Consider the following 18,866-nt stretch of genomic DNA (forward strand, 5'->3'; position numbering starts at 1 on the left):
AGGGGGGCCTGCACCTCTCTTAATTGATCCTGTCTTCTGGTTCTGCTGGCGATGGAGGCTTCTTCAGCCACTGTCATGCTTCCTTCCAGTATGGTTAATTTCGTTCGGCCGTCTTCTGTAACTGAGTTCTTTCTGCTGGGATCCTTTTCTGCATCCCCTTGGAATCCTCCCGCTTGTGATGCGCCCTTCTGTCCTCCCCAGTCCTTCTCCCTTGATGATCCAATCCCTTGTGTCACACTCTGTCCCACGTAGTCATGATAGTTTGTTCGGGTCAATAGCTCAGCCATTCCTTGTGATCCCTTTTGCTTTGTTCCGTCCCCACTCATTTGTCTTGCTTCTTTGTCCATGGTCATGCTCTTCAGTCTTCCAGAGGAATTTGGAAGTGACTGGGGATGATATAGCGATTGGACAGGATGAGAGGTCTGGGCAGCCTCCAAGATACTGTGGGGCAAGTGTGCTGGAACTGGGGTTGAGAGAACATCCTTTTGGAACCCTCTGTCTTTCATTTTCATGCTGTGTTCCCTCATGCTGTGTTCCCTCATGCCATGTTCCACCATTCTCTGTTCCTCGTCTGAGAGTTTTGTGAATTGTTTCAGCACGGATCCCATACGTGCGCTTCTCTCATTTTCCTCGAGTTCCAAAACTCCTCCACTCACCTTGTACACGGGTGCTTGAATGGAAGTGGAAGGGAAAGGATTGCTATTGGATAAGTATGCCGGAGTGTCGGCCACTTGGGACAAATCTGGGTAGAGCTGAGGAGTTTGAGAGATGTGTGTCTTCTGATCTTTGCTGTCATCTTTTGTCTCTCCCGCTTTCTTGACCACGCAGATTGTACCCTCCGCATTTGGTGGTACATATTTAAGATGGAAAAGAAGACTCGTGGCACGAGCCTTCCTCTTTTCAGCTTTCTGAAATGCTCTATATGCAGTGCCGAATCCTTTTTTCCCCGCTTTCTCCCAGGCTGTGGCGTGTTGCAGATATTCTCCGTTTTCATAGTCAACAACTGCTTTTCGTTGTTTTACAGTAAGACCTGGCTTGTCATCTTCTGAGATGAGTTTTCTTGTTTGCCACAGCTGGAGCAGCTCTTCCATTTTTTCTCTGACTTTCCTTCTTTCAGTAGGTTCAGTGGAGGCTTCCAGCCTTTTGAACATCGTCACTTTCAAGTCCGCTGTGGTTACAGTCTTGACTGGTTTTGAGTCCCCCTTGTCCGCCATTGTAACTGATGTACGCAGTACCCCACTAAGGGACAAATGTTGTTTATTTGTTAAATCCCGGATTTCTAAAGATGTTAAAAAATGTTTAACTTTAATAAAATGGTTTAAACAAAACAAAATTTGATAAAACATATATGTATTAAATTTCTGGATTTCCTAAAAATGTTAATCTATAAACAAATTTGTAATATTAAAATTGGGTTAAACAAAAACAAACTTTAGCTCAAAAACTAAAATAATGAATGTTAATCAAAGTATCTTTTTGTTTTCTAATATTTTGTCTAAAAATAAATGAAAGCGACGTTTTAATCAAAATAAATGTTCAATTAATCAATGTAAGTGAACAAAATGTTAATCTGAAAATCTAATGAAAATTGCAATAAAAAATGTAATGAATTGTTGATTAGAAAAATATTAATCAAAATGTTTCTATTTTTTAAACAAATGCCAATTTGCAAAAATATTTTTTAATCAAAAGGTATAAAAACTGTAATATGCAAAAATATTTTTTAATCAAAAGATATAAAACTGTAATAAAAATGAATGAACCGAGAAATTTACTGAAAAATAAATGTTCAATTGGTCACTCAGAGAAAAATTAATCAAGAATTCAAAAGTCCATCTACTCTATCCTTGAATTTCTATTGCCCGATTTTTAAATTTAGGTGCGCTTCACTTGCCGTCCTACAGGTGGAGGTGTTTAAATTTTGTAAAGTTTCTATAAACTTCTAGTTGTAGTCTCAATTTTGTCCACCAGAGGCATTTTTAGCTCTCAACCGGATGTGGGGTTTTTTTTTGAATTCCCACCGGATGAAGAAGGATAGAAAATGGAGGTTTCTTTGTTCTAAATTTTCTCTCCTCCTAGTTTGGAGAAAACTCGCATCTTTGGTTTAATCACTCGGTCACTACATCACATATGCATTTTTTTTTCCACACACACTGCTCCAGCACAAGTTTCAAGGTTTAGTTTATCACAATTTACTTTCTCATGCCTCGTAACATCAAGCAGGCGGAATTAGCGACCCAGCATCACTTGGCCACAGTTAACTGGTCCTAATCTCAGAGGCCTCTCACAAAAACGTCTCCTGCTTTCACGTTTTTCCAACTCAAAACTACTTCACACACACACACACACACACACACACACACACACACACTCCACGGTTCTCTTTGATTTCACAACTGTCTACCAGTCAGTTTGAACAGTTTTCACCCGTTTTACAAACTCCAATGCATTAGCCAAATATCAGCGCTAGTTTAGCCTCGCCTTAGGCCTGCTTTAAACACACTTTACTCACAACAATACAACAATACAACAAATCTTAACATGTTTTACACTATGCTTGCCCCAAAGGAGATGATATACAACATCTGAGACTATGAGGCGATCGTCATCGGTTCTCACGTAATTCAGGATTATAATCACTATTCTCCTTTGGTAAACAACACTGGCTTCTAAGCCACGCTTCCCTTAAGTCTTTTAATTAAACTATACCTATCTGCCTTCCATAGGACTTCTTTAACATTAAACTAACTAAGCTTTCTTAGCTACCTTCCGTAGGTGTTTTCGTATTAAACTACATCAATGCAAGCTTACCGTAAGCTTTATCCGGTACCAGACCGGACACCCATTACGGGCTTTCTTTGATTAAGTATGAGCTCCCCGTGAGCCCTAACCAGAACTTCGCTGGAACCCTCCGTAGGCTTTTTAGTGATTAATATGAGCTTTTCCTGCCCTAACCAGATCTTCGCTGGAACCCTCCGTAGGCTTTTTAGTGATTATAAATATCGTGAAACACAATTAATATCTTCAATGCTTGCTCTTATCACATGCATTTCAACATTCAGGATTGCTTTCTATCGTTTAACAGCAGTTGTATTAGCTATGACCGTCGAACATTGTTGCTGGCATTCATTAATAAATTTTCCTAATCTACCTGTAGTGAATATTTGTTTTAACCGGTGTTCACTCTCACCTGATCTTTTGCACGTGCAATGAATACCAGTCAACGATACTCGGCGATCGTTCTTCACTTCTCCTTTCTGGGCCCACCCAGGGACGCCAATTAAAGGGTTTGGAAAAAGCTGAAGAACTCGGAGCTTGAATGTCGAATCAAAACAGCAATCCTCTAGTTCAATCGATATATTTATTTAACGTGATAAGTCAAACATAGAAAATACTCTCAGCTGAGGACACTTTTCACTTCGCCGTTTCCACAGACTGAACGCTCTAAAAGCCCCAGTTAACTGTCTGACGGTCCCGCTCCAAGTGTGTACAAAGGGTTGTAAACATCTCATCTAATACATGGAGTAGGCGTTGACCTTCTCCTCATTGGTCCCAGTTTGGCGCCCTCACGCTCCTCCGTCAGCAGTCAGGAAGTGATGGTTTGTTGACCTGTTACTCTTAAAGGGGAAGTGCCCCTATTATGTTTGTAATACATTCAGTGCAGAAAATACATAATAGTGCAGAAAATACATAATAGTGCAGAAACATATTCGTAGTGTCGTAATATATATTGATTGAGGTAGACAAATACATATGATAGTCTTTCCAGTGTGGATTAATACTAATCAGGATTTATTTACCTGACACACTGAAAGTATGCTAACATTACTCTTGTCTTGTGCTGTGCGACCCGGGCTAGCTACAGCTGGCAGGCAGCTACTAGCTAGCAGGACTATGTAACGTACCTTATTCAACTGTAGCTCGTAGTGCAGATGTGTTGGCTCACAGCTACAGTCATTTGTAAATCCACAGATTTCTGTTGTGATTGTGATTGTTTGTTCATGCTTGTTGTTGTAAACTCTTTGTATGCATTTTTTTGTTCATTCTAATAATACAGAATTAATTGTGCTAGCATTGGTGTATAACGCTAAACATTTAGTGATGTGCATTTCAGTTATGTAGCATATTAGCCTGGGATTATTGAATGTTGTTTTTCTGAATTAGTAGTATTATTTGTTATTATTTGTTGTGTCAAAAATAATTAGCACATGCTGTAAACAATCCAGCCCCTCGGAGCTCCCATAACTGTGTGTTATTGCTTCAGTCAGTGGCCTACATAGAATTGCTATGTTGAACATAATAAAGACGTCCTCTGTGGTTGTTCAAACAAGTGGTCAGCACTTTCTGGTGCTGTTAGCGCTGTTAGCTGCTAGCCCCGGCTCCGCTGTCGCCATATTGAGAAACATGTGGAGGCAATCCCTCTGCTCTGAAATTCTCTGCAAGCTTTTAAGGCCCGCTTCTGATCGTTAAACCATATATGACAAAAAAATACAACATGACGAGGAGAATAAATATAGCCTAGTGGGCTGTAAATATGAATTATGCCACTGTCATCTGTAAGGACTAAAATAAATATTGTGCTTACCCTCAGTGAGACACTTGGTGTGTTAGTGGGATGGCTGAGATGTTGACTCGCAGAGAAGCATTCAAAGTTGCTTTCATTTTGGTTCAAAATTATGTGTCTAGATTCTAGATTGGACTACAGTGTTAGACAGATAGATGCCATTTATGCCAAAACCTTGACTTTAATACAAAACATTGTTAATATATATTTAATATTTGTAGGCTTTGAAGAATTCCATAATCTCGTGCTGTCTGGTGCCGGTACTAAAAATGACAGTGTTGGATGTGAGTGGGCGTAGATAGTTAAAGTAGCTCTTACAGCTCTTAGAATGCACCAATTTCCACTGGGATTGTATCCTACAAACAAAAACTTCATAATAATAATAATAATAAGATTACAAAATTACAACCAAAATCTACACATGGTAACTTTAAATCTCTAAAGATTTGTACTAAAACCTTTATTACCTCAGATTTCCTCAGGAAGGGAATTTTCCTGAATCTTTACAACACTTCATGCGAGAGTCTGCACCTGGTAAAATGTCATGTTAGTGCTCAATATGTCATAATAACTGCGTCAGCAAGTTGCACCATTATTGTAAAAACTGGATTGTTTAACCTTAGAACTGAGTTTACACTGTTTAGACACTTTGTCCCCTCAATGTTTCTGACAGAGTCCTCTTAAAGGAGGTCAGTATGAATGCGTGTTCTCATTACGTGTGTGGGTGTGCTAAGTGTTTTTGTCCTCCTCATCTGTCCTTTCTTCTCTTTCTTCTTCCTCCACAGATCGAAAGTTTATCATCGCCAATGCACAGGTGGAGAACTGTGCCATCATCTTCTGTAATGACGCCTTCTGTGGGATGTGCGGTTACAGCCGGGCCGAGGTCATGCAGAAGCCCTGCACCTGCAGCTTCCTGTATGGACCGCACACCAAGAGGCCAGCGGTGGCCCAGATGGCTAAAGCTCTGTTGGGAGCAGAGGAGAGGAAGGTTGAAATCTCCCTCTACACTAAAGATGGTATGATACATTCAGTCATCAGTTGTAGAGTTTTCTTTTTTCAAACTTGTCGTCTGCTGAACTGATGCTGACTCAAGTGACATCACTTCAATTTCTCAGACTTCACACAGCTCAGTGCTGTAACAACATCACAGAACTTGCACCTCCTTACAGACAGCACTCATAATTCCCATGGGCATTATAGGGCCATGTCAGGTAAACATAACCATACAGATGTTTCCTCGTGAGGACAGACTGTTCACGCTCTCTTTGTTGCTTTACTTCCTTTGTTTTGTTGTGGAATGGACTCCATGACATATTCTAATGAAAAGAAGTGTCAAGTGACTCTTCAATAACTACATCATCATCATAACTCTATCCGTTTTCACCAGATGTGTTTTGCAATACAAGATAAAGCTTGACTAGTGTTGCACAGGTAGCATTTTTAGCTGTTGATCAGATATTGAAGCCTGCGGCTGAAGTTTCAGAAGTGCTTACAAAATGTCCAACAAGGCTTTTCCGATTTTTGTCACAAGCTTTCTCTTTCTATTATCATAGACACTTTGACTCAAATAGATTTTAATCTGGGGCCTCTTCCCTTTATATACATAACCTATAGTTTATTTTGTAGATTTTCTCAGCAACTGAATTTATACATATATATTAAATGTATTGTGTCTACTTTACAAATATTAGTTGCACTTTGTATGGTTGACATTGGACAGTGATGGCATGTTACCACAAGTTTCTACACACAGTACATTCACAGACTGCAGTGCTGCAGCCCCCCTATGAACATTTAATCTGTCATTTTTGCAGCTACTGACATTTACTTTTGTTATTGTGTTTTTATTATATTTCATAGATAATAACAATTCCCAGATTTATTGCTTTTGCCTGGAGACGAGGAGGCCAACAGTATAAATGTCTTTAACAGACAGAACATGAGTGTCAAGAATGATTACTGAATCGGGAGCCATGCTGACACAGCACTTCTACTTTAACTGTATATCAGGATTTTTGCTGACCATCATTAGTTTCCTCAGTGCCTCAGACTCTGTTGTACTTTTTAGAATGTTTCCTTTTACAAGAATGAGAATAGAATGAGGCTGATTATTAGCATGTGAGGGTGTGGTTATGTGAGGATAGAACTCAGTACAGTCATTTCAACTGAAGCATCCACAGGAGAGGCTTTGCATTTTATGAAGTTAGTGCCAAGTGCTCTTTTTTCCTACTGTATACTTGTGTGTGGACAACCATCTATTCTCCAGCTCTTAAACTCTAAAGACAATTTCATTACTAAGGAGAAGTAGTTTGTTGTTACTAACTCGATGATACCCCGGAGTGTCTGTCTCTCATGTGGCAGGTTGCCACTGATAAAGTTTACGTCAGGATCATGAATCGTGACAGTGCCTGCTGACCTGGTCCTGCTGGACACCGGGAAGCCTTATTGACATTTTCCTGGATTCATCCAATTTCTGTCAAATGTTGTATTTGTACTATGTTGTTTATCCTGTACACACGACATCTATTGCACGTCTGTCCGTCCTGGGAGAGGGATCCCTCCTCAGTTGCTCTCCTTGAGGTTTCTTCCATTTTTCCCCCTTTAATTTTGGGGTTTCTTTTAGGAAGTTTTTCCTTGTGCGATGCGAGGGTCTAAGGACAGAGGATGTCGTAACCTGTACAGTCTGTAAAGCACACTGAGACAAATGTAGAATTTGTGATATTGGGCTATACAAATAAATTTGATTTGATTTTGTATGAACTTGCTGAACTCAGCAGCTAGTTAACGTTAGCTGTTAGAAGCCGGTATTGGAGGTGCTATTCACTTGTATTAAGGTGTGTTCAGACTCCATTCAGTAAAAATGTGTATTGGGCGAAGGTAAAGTATAACGTTACATCCATCCATCCATCCATCCATCGTCTACCGCTTATCCGGGGTCGGGTCGCGGGGGCAGCAGCTCCAGTAAGGAACCCCAAACTTCCCTTCTCCGGGCCACATCCGCCAGCTCCAACTGGGGGATCCCGAGGCATTCCCAGGCCAGTGAGGAGATATAATCTCTCCACCGAGTCCTGGGTCTTCCCCGGGGTCTCCTCCCAGCTGGACGTGCCTGGAACACCTCCCTAGGGAGGCGGCCAGGTGGCATCCTTACTAGATGCCCGAACCACCTCAACTGGCTCCTTTCAACGCAAAGCGGCGACTGTATTCCGAGTCGAAGATCGACCGGTAGATCGAGAGCTTTGCCTTCTGACTCAGCTCTCTTTTCATCACAACGGTGCGGAAAAGCGAATGTAATACCGCCCCCGCTGCTCCAATTCTCCGGCGAATCTCTCGCTCCATCGTGCCCTCACTTGCAAACAAGACCCCAAGGTACTTGAACTCCTTCACTTGGTGTAAGGGCTCATTCCCTACCCGGAGTAGGCAATCCACCGGTTTCCTGCTGAGAGCCATGGCCTCAGATTTTAAGGTGCTGATCATCATCCCAACCGCTTCACACTGCAAACCGATCCAGTGACTGCTGAAGGTCACAGACCGATGAACCATCAGGACCACGTCATCTGCAAAGAGCAGCAATGAGATCCTCAGGCCACCGAACTGCAACCCCTCTCCTCTAAGCACTACGCCTCGATATCCTGTCCATGAAAATTACAAACAGGATTGGTGATAAAGCGCAGTCCTGGCGGAGGCCAACATTAACTGGGAACGAGTCCGACTTACTGCCTATTATCCGGACACAACTCTCGCTTTGGGTGTACAGGGATTGGATGGCCCTCAGAAGTGACCCCCTCACCCCATACTCCCGCAGCACCTCCCACAGTATCACCCGGGGGACCTGGTCATACGCCTTCTCCAGATCCACAAAACACATGTAGACCGGATGGGCGTACTCCTAGGCTCCCTCCAGGATCCTTGCGAGAGTCCGCATTGTTCCTCTTCAATCGAACCTTCCTTTCCAGCACCTTAGAGTAGACTTTACCGGGGAGGCTGAGAAGTATGATACCCCTGTAGTTGGCACACACTCTCTGGTCCCCCTTTTTGAATAGGGGAACCACCACCCCGGTCTTCCACCCCCTAGGCACGGTCCCAGACTTCCACACAATGTTGATGAGGCGTGTCAACCAAGACAGCCCCTCAACACCCAATGCCTTCAGCATTGCTGGACGGATCTCATCAACCCCTGCGGCTTTGCCACTGTGGCGTTGTTTGACTACCTCAGTGACTTACGTCAGGGAAATTGACGATGATCCCCCATCATCTTCCAGCTCTGCCTCTACCATAGAGGGCGTGTTAGTCGGATGCAGGAGTTCCTCAAAGTGCTCCTTCCACCGCCCGATAACCTTCTTAGTCAAAGTCAGCAGGGTCCCACCCTTGCTGTACACAGCTTGGATAGTTCCCCGCTTCCCCTCCAGAGGTTCCGGATGGTTTTCCAGAAGCACCTTGGTGCTGACCGAAAGTCCTTCTCCATAGCTTCTCCGAACTTCTCCCACACCCGCTGCTTTGCCTCTGCCACGGATCCATCGGTACCCTGCAACTGTTTCCAGAGTCCTCCCGGATAACATAACCCGGAAGGACTCCTTCTTCAGTCAAACGGCTTTCCTGACCACCGGGGTCCACCACCGTCCGACGCCTCAAACCTTGGGCAACTCCGGAGAATAATAGAGTCCAACCCCTATCCAGGAGTACGGTTCCAGAGCCAAGACTGTGCGTAGAGGTAAGCCCCACCAGATCCAACTGGTAGCGCTCCACCTCCCACACTAGTTCCGGCTCCTTCCCCCACAGAGAGGTGACGTTCCACGTCCGTACAAAAGGCCCTTTGCACGCTCCCAGATGACCGGTGCGAACGTCTGGGAGCGCCGGACACATGCACGAAGCGTCTTGTATAGTAATGATCGCGGGCATATTACAATGGGATCGCTGTATGCTTTATGAGTAGTTTAGCTTTGAAAATCATGCTATAATCACATATCTGCTATCTTAAAATTCTGTGGTTGATTGCTTTGCTTTCTCACCACAAACCAACCGCAGTCTGCTTTGAAGCGGACCCAGACCCACCTTTTCAGGCAGTCTTGGTCCGGTTGTTTGGTTCAGACCAGGGCTTGATTGACAACTTTCACAGCAGCCCAAATGAACAGTACTAACCGGGTAAATGGACCTGAGTTCATTTCAATTGAACCAAACAGGTTATGTGTAAAAGCACCTTAAGATTGTCTTCAATCAAAATGTCTTCAGTTTAATAAAAAAAACCGGGCTATTCTAATAGTGACAAGACGTAATATACATTACATTGAAAACCCAAAGAATGAAGTGGAAGAATTAAGTCTGGTCTAATTAAAGGTTCCATATTGTAAAATGTTAGATTTCCAGGAGCTTTTTGATTGTCAAGCAGGTCTCGCTGATATATAAATATTGTCAAAACACTCAATCCATGGAGAAATGCACACAGCCCATATTCAGAAACTTTGCCTTTAAATGGAAAGTAAAAATATTTATATATATATATATATTTATTTTTGTAAAGTTGTGATGTCACAACTACAGTGCCGTAACAGTCACTCTCAGAGATACAGAGAGCGCAGACGTTGAATACAGGTATATATTCAGGGATAGTATGACACAAGCAATGTTTTTTTTTCTAAAACAAAAATACAAGTATGAACCTGAAATTGAGCACAATATATCTCCTTTAGGTAATTGAGTAAAGGGTTAAGGTTTGTTCAGACTGAATTCAAAGTGAAGTATAGAGGCAGTTTCACAATAGCAGAGTCAGCAGTTCACTGACCATATTACAGTTTTGGTCCTTGAAAAACAGATTCATTTTCAGCACCCTTTCTATGTTGAGTCAGTGGAATATATTTGGAGGTTTTTGTCACATTGTAGATTTAGACACGATTTGTCCAAATGTAGATAATATTGTGGTGTAATATGCAGTGCACATACTGTAAGAGCCTGAAACACTGTACTGTCTGATGAGCCTGAGGGGATCTGTGGGATTAGATTCTTTAACACACACACACACACACACACACACACACACACACACACAATATTATAATAGTTCCGTAATATGTATCCTTGGTTCACTTGATTTGCTAATGGAGTTGTAACAGTCTTCATTTGAAGTACTCAGCTATGATATGCACACAAAAACACACCAAATTAAAATCAACCCTTAGTGAATACATAGGGATTATAAGGAGGTTAAAGGGGACCTTCAAAGCTGCCTCCCCCTTATTTAATGTAATTAGACTTCTAAGGTCACCATGGAAGAATGAGAGGAAATGTTTCTCCTCATAACAAGTAAAAGATGAGCAATTAAGACTGGATACTGTTGCATGCTGAAATAAGGCAAGACTTATTTTACAAAGAATGGTAATATGATGACTAGTTTGACTTCTCTTTCCCTGATTTCCTCTCCCGTTTAAACTCATATCCAAACCTAATCTAATGTACGTAAACCAGAGACTAGCCTAAACAACCAAAGTCCTTGGTCACTAGTCGAGCCAACGGTCACCTAGTCCGTGAAGTTTCTTTGGGGGATTATGTAGCATGAAGCTCATTGAGACATACCTCCACCCTGAGTCTCAACCCTTCCAGCGACATCACAACCTTGTCCGGCTCATCTCCATGCAAACGACCACTTTTCATCACTCTCCTCTACCCCCGCAGTCCACCATACACAAGCCTGACCAACCATCGGCTCAAGTTTGTCCCAACGTTAACAATCCTATTTTCATCCCTCTAAACGACCCTTTCCATCCCTCTCCTCGACCCCAATCATCCCACTGAACACAACCCTTTGAACCCCCTTCATCCCTCTCCTCGACCCCTTATATCCCTCTCCTCAACCCCTTTTATCCCTCTTCTCGACCCCTTTTATCCCTCTCCTTGACCCCTTACATTCCTCTCCTCAACCGCTCTTCATCCCACCAAACGCGACCCTTACCCAATCTTTCCCTCACCCTCTAGCCACTCCAAATAAAACTACTTTCTTATTATACTAATAGCATAGTCTTAGTTAGTGAAATACAGGTTAGACAGGTTGTCAAGTGTTGTTTCGAGGTTTTTTCTTAATTCTTATTTTTTAAATAGTATCTTGTATAGCTGGATGCCACACACGTATTCTCTCAAACGCATTACTACTAATTGCCCTAAAACATGCAGTGTCTTTACATGAACTACGTAACCAGCTCACAGTCGGCTCTCTCCAGTAAATTGATTTCTTGTAAAACGTCATGTAAACGAGAAACCTGTTTTCTGTAATTGGGGTATGGAATGAGATTTGCAGTCAACATCTTACTACAGTGCATGTAAAAGCAATGGCTGTTCAACCCTCAGGATCAACAGAGCCCCGGTGGAGAGGGTGACAGTTTCAGATACCTTGATGTCTGCATCACAGAGGATTTATCATGGTCCAGAACATTGATGAAGAAGGCATGTCAGCATCCCTTCCACCTCAGACACTTTAGGGACTTCATGGTGCCCCTCAAGGTGCTATAAACTTTCTATACATGGACCATAGAGAGTATCCCAACAGAGCCAAGAGGGACTTCTTTGCTCTCTAACTGGCCCTGAGGGTGGTGCGCTCAGCTGAACCTACCAGATATTGTATTCTATAGAATACTAAAAGCATATGGCCAAGGACCACTCCCTGGGGTACACCAACATTTACATCACCCCCTTGATACTAAGCGGCTTAGAAGAATGCTGTCGTCCACAGTGTCAAAAACTGCACTCAAATCAAGAAACATTATGATGTAATTGTCATGTCTCGTCAAATTTGTTGAGTTGTTCATGTTGTCTTGTCACTTCTTGTTTTATTTTGTACCTACCTCTTGTTTCTCAACCCAGATCCCTTTACTTCCTGTCCTGGTGTGATGTCCCTCCATCGTCAGCGTCTCCCTCACCCCTGATTGATTTCACCTGTTCCCACTCACCTCTTGTATAAATTGTCCTGTCTCCCCTTGTCGTGTGTCAGTTCGTCTTACCATATCCTTGTCGTAGCATATCCAAGTACAGTGTTCCAAGTATCAGTGTGTTTTTTCAGACAACTCTGTTAATCCTCCTAGTGAGCGCTTTGATTTAATATTCTGTTTTACGAAAGTAAAGTATTGTTTTTTCACACTTTACCATTGTGTCCGGAGTCGTGCGTATGAGTCTTCTTTCCCTGTGTCTGAGGCGTAACAGTAATGTCAGAATCAACAGTAAATAATAAATTATTAAACACTCATACATTATAGCAAAAAGAAAGAGCCTGCACCGTTTTTGAACATTTTGTTGTCTACACACATGTTACAATGCGACGCAACACAGTGTTTGTGGAGAGAGAGTTTGTTCATCTGTCTGAACAGCATTCTGCATGGTTTGCACACTGAGAAGAACTCCACAATCTGCCCCAAGTTCAAATTTGCTCATTCATTCTTTATGTTTACTATGACCAGGTAACTCAACCTCTCCTGTCGCACTGCCCTCCTAAAATGTATTATTTTTTAATTTTTTTACTGAATGGGCACTCTGCAGTTGCAACTTAGACAGGGAATGTCAAAAACTGTTGAAAGGCTGTGAATACATCACAGAAGGTAGAAGTCACTGCTGGTAGATCCACCATGTACGTTTCCCCAAACAAATAACCTGTTGGCTGAGCAATGTAGCTTCACTAGTGATCTCCAGCAACTTTAACCATGAAGGTGATCTTTCCCCACTTTCAGAATGCTCCGAGACAAATTAGATGCTAATTTCATACTGATTATGAGCGCAAAGTGAATATAAAGTGCTCTAAAAATGTACCCTAACCTTCTTCTGGGGCTGTTCTGATCTTTTAGATCGCATATTGGACAGATATATAATACAAATCAATGTTATATAGAGGGACTTCACATTTTACAGCAAATTTTACCACAGATATCGTAGGTACTGAGGGGCTCAATCAGTTGTATAACTATCGCTTAGCAAGGGACTGAAACTGAAATGAAATGAAAAAGGACGCAGTAGTGAAAGGACGCAGTAGAATGACAGAAAGTTGAAGCTTGGTGCGAGATTGAGTGAGAACCAGATTGGTGTGTGTGTGTGTGTGTGTGTGTGTGTGTGTGTGTGTGTGTGTGTGTGTGTGTGTGTGTGTGTGTGTGTGTGTGTGTGTGAGAGAGCTGGATAATCTTTTGGCTCTTTCCATTAATCTCTAATCCGTTGTCTATCATTTAATTAGTCTGATATGGTACTTATACTCTAATGAAAAATATGATCCTATTTCTCTCTTTGTCCCTAAAGACTGGTACCAACCTTCACTATGACCTCAAAACAAACACACACACATACGCACACACACACACGCACACACACACACACACACACACACACACACACACACACACACACACACACACACACACATTCTCTCCATGGTTAATGTGCAACTTTAGGAAAATGTTGTAACATTAATTAAATGAATGTGATTGAAGTAGAAGTAGAAGAATCAGGGTTGTTGGGGGAAATAAGTGAGCCACCATTACCCCAGTTACTGCAGTAGCAGTAAAATTTCACTTTTACAGTTGATATCTTCATTACAAGAGAACTACACCTTTTTTGCACTCCTATATCATTGTCAGACTCATAATGGACTGTTTACAAAAAAAGGTGATCAAAATTGGTGGGGCAGAACCACACTAGGGATATTGTCTTTTTTATTTTACACATTGTTCTTCCTGGTCCAAACCTGGTGCCTACATTACCCTCGATGCAACCCAACCAGCAGTTTGGTTTGAGATTGTGGTGTTTTATGCAAGTGGCAATTGCAGCCAGAAGTCTCTAGCCTGCAGCAGAGATGAGCAGCGGGCTGCTGAGGTGTCTCACTGCTTTCTGACTAATAATAATATATCAATAAATCAATATTGCACCCAAATAAAGGTGGAGGACTCACAACAGACGGAATTATATAGATTTATAATCCTTATTCTGGGTCAAGCTCTAAAAACATATGACCCTCGCCCATATTTTTCAAACTATATATGAGATGACCCCGGGACATCATCTGGGTTATTGTCTTGACAAGTATATAACTGTTTTCAAAGGGTGAATTGTACTCCTTGTGACTAGTAGACTCACATTTATGTGTAAATTAGGTAGAATGCTCCTTTATGCTTGTGAAATGTAGTAACAGTGGCGTTATGGTGTGCTACTTTTATACACAAATTAGAAGAGAAAACATTCCAAAACATATTTGAAATATAGAACACAATTTAAAATATGTTGTCTGTAGCTAGGTTGACTTCAGAGATAAGATCTGACCAATCAGTTCAATGGAAACATGGAAATCACATCACTCCTTTGCTCATACCTGTCAACCCTCCCGTTTTTCCCGGGATTATCCCATATTTTTCCTTCTATCCCGTTTTCCTCCCGTTTAAATATTTCTCGTAACTATCCCGTATTTTTAGGCCTAATTAAAAAATGTGTAAAGTGGCCTCCGATAGAGCAGGTGGCAGTATTATGTTTAACATGAGCTGGAAAATGTTATCCGCCAGTAAACAAACAGAAGAAGAAAACAGGAACAATAACACAGAAGAAGACGAAAACATATGGATGAGAGTCACATTGAATGGGAGATAGATGGAGACGCAGTTGTACCTGTCAAAAAAGTTAAAACTGCATGCAAGTAACAAGACAAATGAGAGGAGACCTTCCCTTATTTAATAAACAGCAGAGTCGGGAAAACTCGTGCTTTTTGGAAAGTGTGCCATTCAGATGTTAGCTTTGCACACGGACGATGTCCGTCAGCATGAAAAATTGTCCAAGCACAAGAGGCACAAACACGCAAGTAAAGAAACCAGATCTAAATCTGAATTATGTATATCCCACATAAAAACACGTAGCCCCAGTGGCGCAGCTCTTAGAGCAGGCGTTCCCTCAATTAAAGGCTTGATGCAGCAGCACAAGGTTCAAATCCAATCAGTGTCCATCTGTTGCATTTCATTTCCCTTATCTCTATCCAATCTTAAACTGTACTATCATTTAAAGCCTAATAAGCCCACATTTCCCTCCCAGCACTCTCTTCTCAATAACACATACACACAATCATCAATCTTTACTTTTAAATAGAACATGATTTCAGTCTTAGATGTGTGCGTCAAAGAATTTTCAAGGCAAAGATACTTTAAATCTACTGTAGCCTTGCACTTCGCCAGTAGAGGTCACTGCACCTGAAGCTTCGAGTGATGAACACATTTCCGAAACAATTGGCTGAAGTGGTTCAGTGCTTCACAAAAGCTTCATTTGCCCATCAGTACTGAGAGGAGTGCTAGGTTAACCCAGCAATGACCTATGGATCTATTTCCCTACCCAGCCCGATGTCCGGTCACAGGAAAATAAGACAGGCATCCTAGATCAAGCTGTTGCACTTGACTGGCGGACCGCAGGACCGAGCGCAGGACTCCGGTGAAGAGGTAGACTGTGTTTATATCAATGATGCTTGGTGTTCAAACGTTGTAAGCGCATTAACAAAATATTCCTCTTTTGTCTGTGCTTTGGCAGCATGCCATACGTATCATATCATATAATAGTTTGTTAAAAAAAAGTAAATTACGAACTTCCGGTATGACAGCTGAGTGAGGAAGACACAGATGAAAGGAGCTCCCAGCTATATAGCTATAATAGGACAGTGGGTCCTAGAGCAGTGTCGGACTCATCTGAAACTTTACTTGCAGCTGCGACGGAGCAGCCAGGTAACGGGCTAACTGTATCGTCTCTACAAGTCGAACTGAAGTAAACAATCTTAGTTGTCTCTTCAGAAATTAAAACAAGCTTACATCCTATTCAAGGCTCATTGGAAGCTGTACGCGGGGAAGAAACGCAAAATAAACACAGTGACTGATTGACTGTGCTCAAATCTGCCGTAGAAAACTGCAAAACCGGTCCCGGCGAAACAATCTGTAGACGGTGAGGAATCCTGAGGGGTCTCAAGGTCAATCACTCAGGGAGTTATGCCCAAATTTGTGGACATTTTGGGAGATGCCACGTTCACAGTAGCACCAGAGGTTGACAGAGCACACTGTACCGAAAGTGGGAGAGCAGCCTCGGTCTATGCTGGTGCATTTCTCCGCTTCCAAGAGAAGGAGAGGGTGCTGGAATTAGCAAGGACAGGTGGCCAGTTCCATTTCCAGGGAAGGAAGGTCTTCATCTTCCCCGACATGAGCACCTGATTCACCACGAAACATATGGAATTCAAGAAAATGAAAGCCAAACTTTTCCTTACGCTAACCAGCTGTACTATGTGTTTGTTACTGTTAGTGTTCTTAATTTGGAGTTAGAGTTTCTATCTTGAATCAATCCAGTAAACTTCTTATTTATCTCAAACCATTTAATAAAGTGATAAGACAAGCATAGAAAATACTCTCAGCTGAGAGACGATCCTGCTTCACCGCTCCTTTTTGTCTAGCAGTTTCACAGACTCGTCCCGCCTCAAAGCCAAAGTTTTTATATACTCCTCCACCTCTTCCCATTGGTTGTCTGAGTCCAGGCCCCTTAGTGCTGATGTCATACAGGAGGAGAGTACCTCCTGCATGTATTACTTTAATATTTCAGTGCATACATTCAGTACATAATATTATATATATACACAAATACATATAGTAATTGACTATTACAAATTGTAGTAAATCAAATACATATTAATATATTCAGGAGTTAATTATATCACATTACAAAGACGTAAACCACACTTTCAGCATTCAGAGGTCGAGGCATTTTTCAACCAGCGCAAGCCCTTACTAAATGACTGGCCCTGAATTAACGTCAGGTACGACCAGATACTGGTATAGCCAAGGAGGCAGAGGACAACGATAGGACCTTTTATTGGTTTTATTTAATCGTTTTTCCCTCTGTCACATGGGATGCCCCTTTTCCCCTGCCCGTTTCATCCTTGCCATCAAACCCTTGTCATCGAACCCTTGTCTATAGTACTTAGGACGTGCACCTTCTTCTCTGGGCTCAGGAGATGGGATATTGAGCATAAGGTTTCCTTATATGCTAATGATCTGCTCCTTTACATATCTGACCCGATATCCAGCATTCCGCACATTTGATCTATTATTGGTGAAATTTTTCATATTATCAATTAAATATACAGAGAAGGTAATATTTTCCTATTAACAACTTTGGCATGGAGAGTCTCTTGGTTGGATCTGAACACTAACCTATGTACCTCATCAGATGTCCCTATACCTTGTTACCTGTGTCATTGGTGTGCTTACTCCAAAATGGAGTCAAAGTCTGTTATATTTATTTTTAAAGTTGTTAGATTTAGTCTCAATGGATTATCATGGCATTACTGTGTGTGTGTGTGTGTGTGTGTGTGTGTGTGTGTGTGTGTGTGTGTGTGTGTGGGTGTGTGTGTGTGTGTGTGTGTGTGATGTGTTGTGTGTGGTGTGTGTGTGTGTGTGTGTGTGTGTGTGTGTGTGTGTGTGTGTGTGTGTGAGCTCCATAGCAGATGGTCTTCCAGCAGCGTCACTGTGATATCATTAAAGTAGAATAAATTAGCATGTAGCTACGTTAATCCAGCCTGGTTGACCCCCCCCCCTCTCTGGTCTCTGTCATTCATATACTACACGCACATGCACACGTGCACACACACACACACACACACACATACACACACACACACACACACACACACGCACACACAACATGTTCTTGACATACCAACTAGACATTTAAAAATGTATTACAAGGGGCTTAACAACACAATGAAAATACAATAATAATATAGCACAGTTAAAGAGGATAGATAAAAGATATACATATATTTGTAAACACACACTAACTCGATGAAAACACAGCAAATCCGACTACAAAATCATTCATGCCAGTCTTTTACACCACTTACAGTAAATCAGCCATTTCTCAATCATCAGCTCTTTCAATACAACTTTTGAGCTGCGGTGGTTGCAGAGCAGAGGATTATACTACAGCAGGGGTCTTCAACGTTTTTCAGGCCAAGGACCCCCAAACTGGTGTAGCATGGAGCAAGGACCCCCTGCTTCAAACGAAGGGGGGGTGCTGTCAGAGTTCTATGTGAGGGGGGGTGCTGTCGGAGTTCTGTGCGACGGGGGTGGTGCTGTTTTTATAAAAGAAATAGATAGATATTGCTTTATTTTATAAACAATTTTGCGGACCCCCTGTTGAAGACCTATGTACTACAGTATGTTGAAGGTTTTAATTTGTAAATAAATCAACAAAGATCCATAACGTTGGTATTGGGTAGGCTTGTGTGTAAAGAAAATGTGAGCTTATAAGAAACGAGGTAATTGACTGCATATTG

General features: G+C 42.0%; 1 protein-coding gene across 1 annotated transcript in view; it reads left to right on the forward strand.

Moving 5' to 3' along the window:
* The window catches only part of LOC115022441 (potassium voltage-gated channel subfamily H member 7-like), a 61,256-nt gene that overhangs the window by 9,799 nt on the left and 32,591 nt on the right, over positions 1–18,866 (forward strand). Inside the window, exon 2 of the mRNA XM_029453417.1 lies at positions 5,350–5,580. Within this exon, the coding sequence (XP_029309277.1) occupies positions 5,350–5,580 (231 nt within the window). The remainder of the gene's footprint in view (positions 1–5,349; positions 5,581–18,866) is intronic.

The sequence above is a fragment of the Cottoperca gobio genome, chromosome 17 (assembly GCF_900634415.1).
Source record: "Cottoperca gobio chromosome 17, fCotGob3.1, whole genome shotgun sequence".
NCBI classification, from domain to species: domain Eukaryota; kingdom Metazoa; phylum Chordata; class Actinopteri; order Perciformes; family Bovichtidae; genus Cottoperca; species Cottoperca gobio.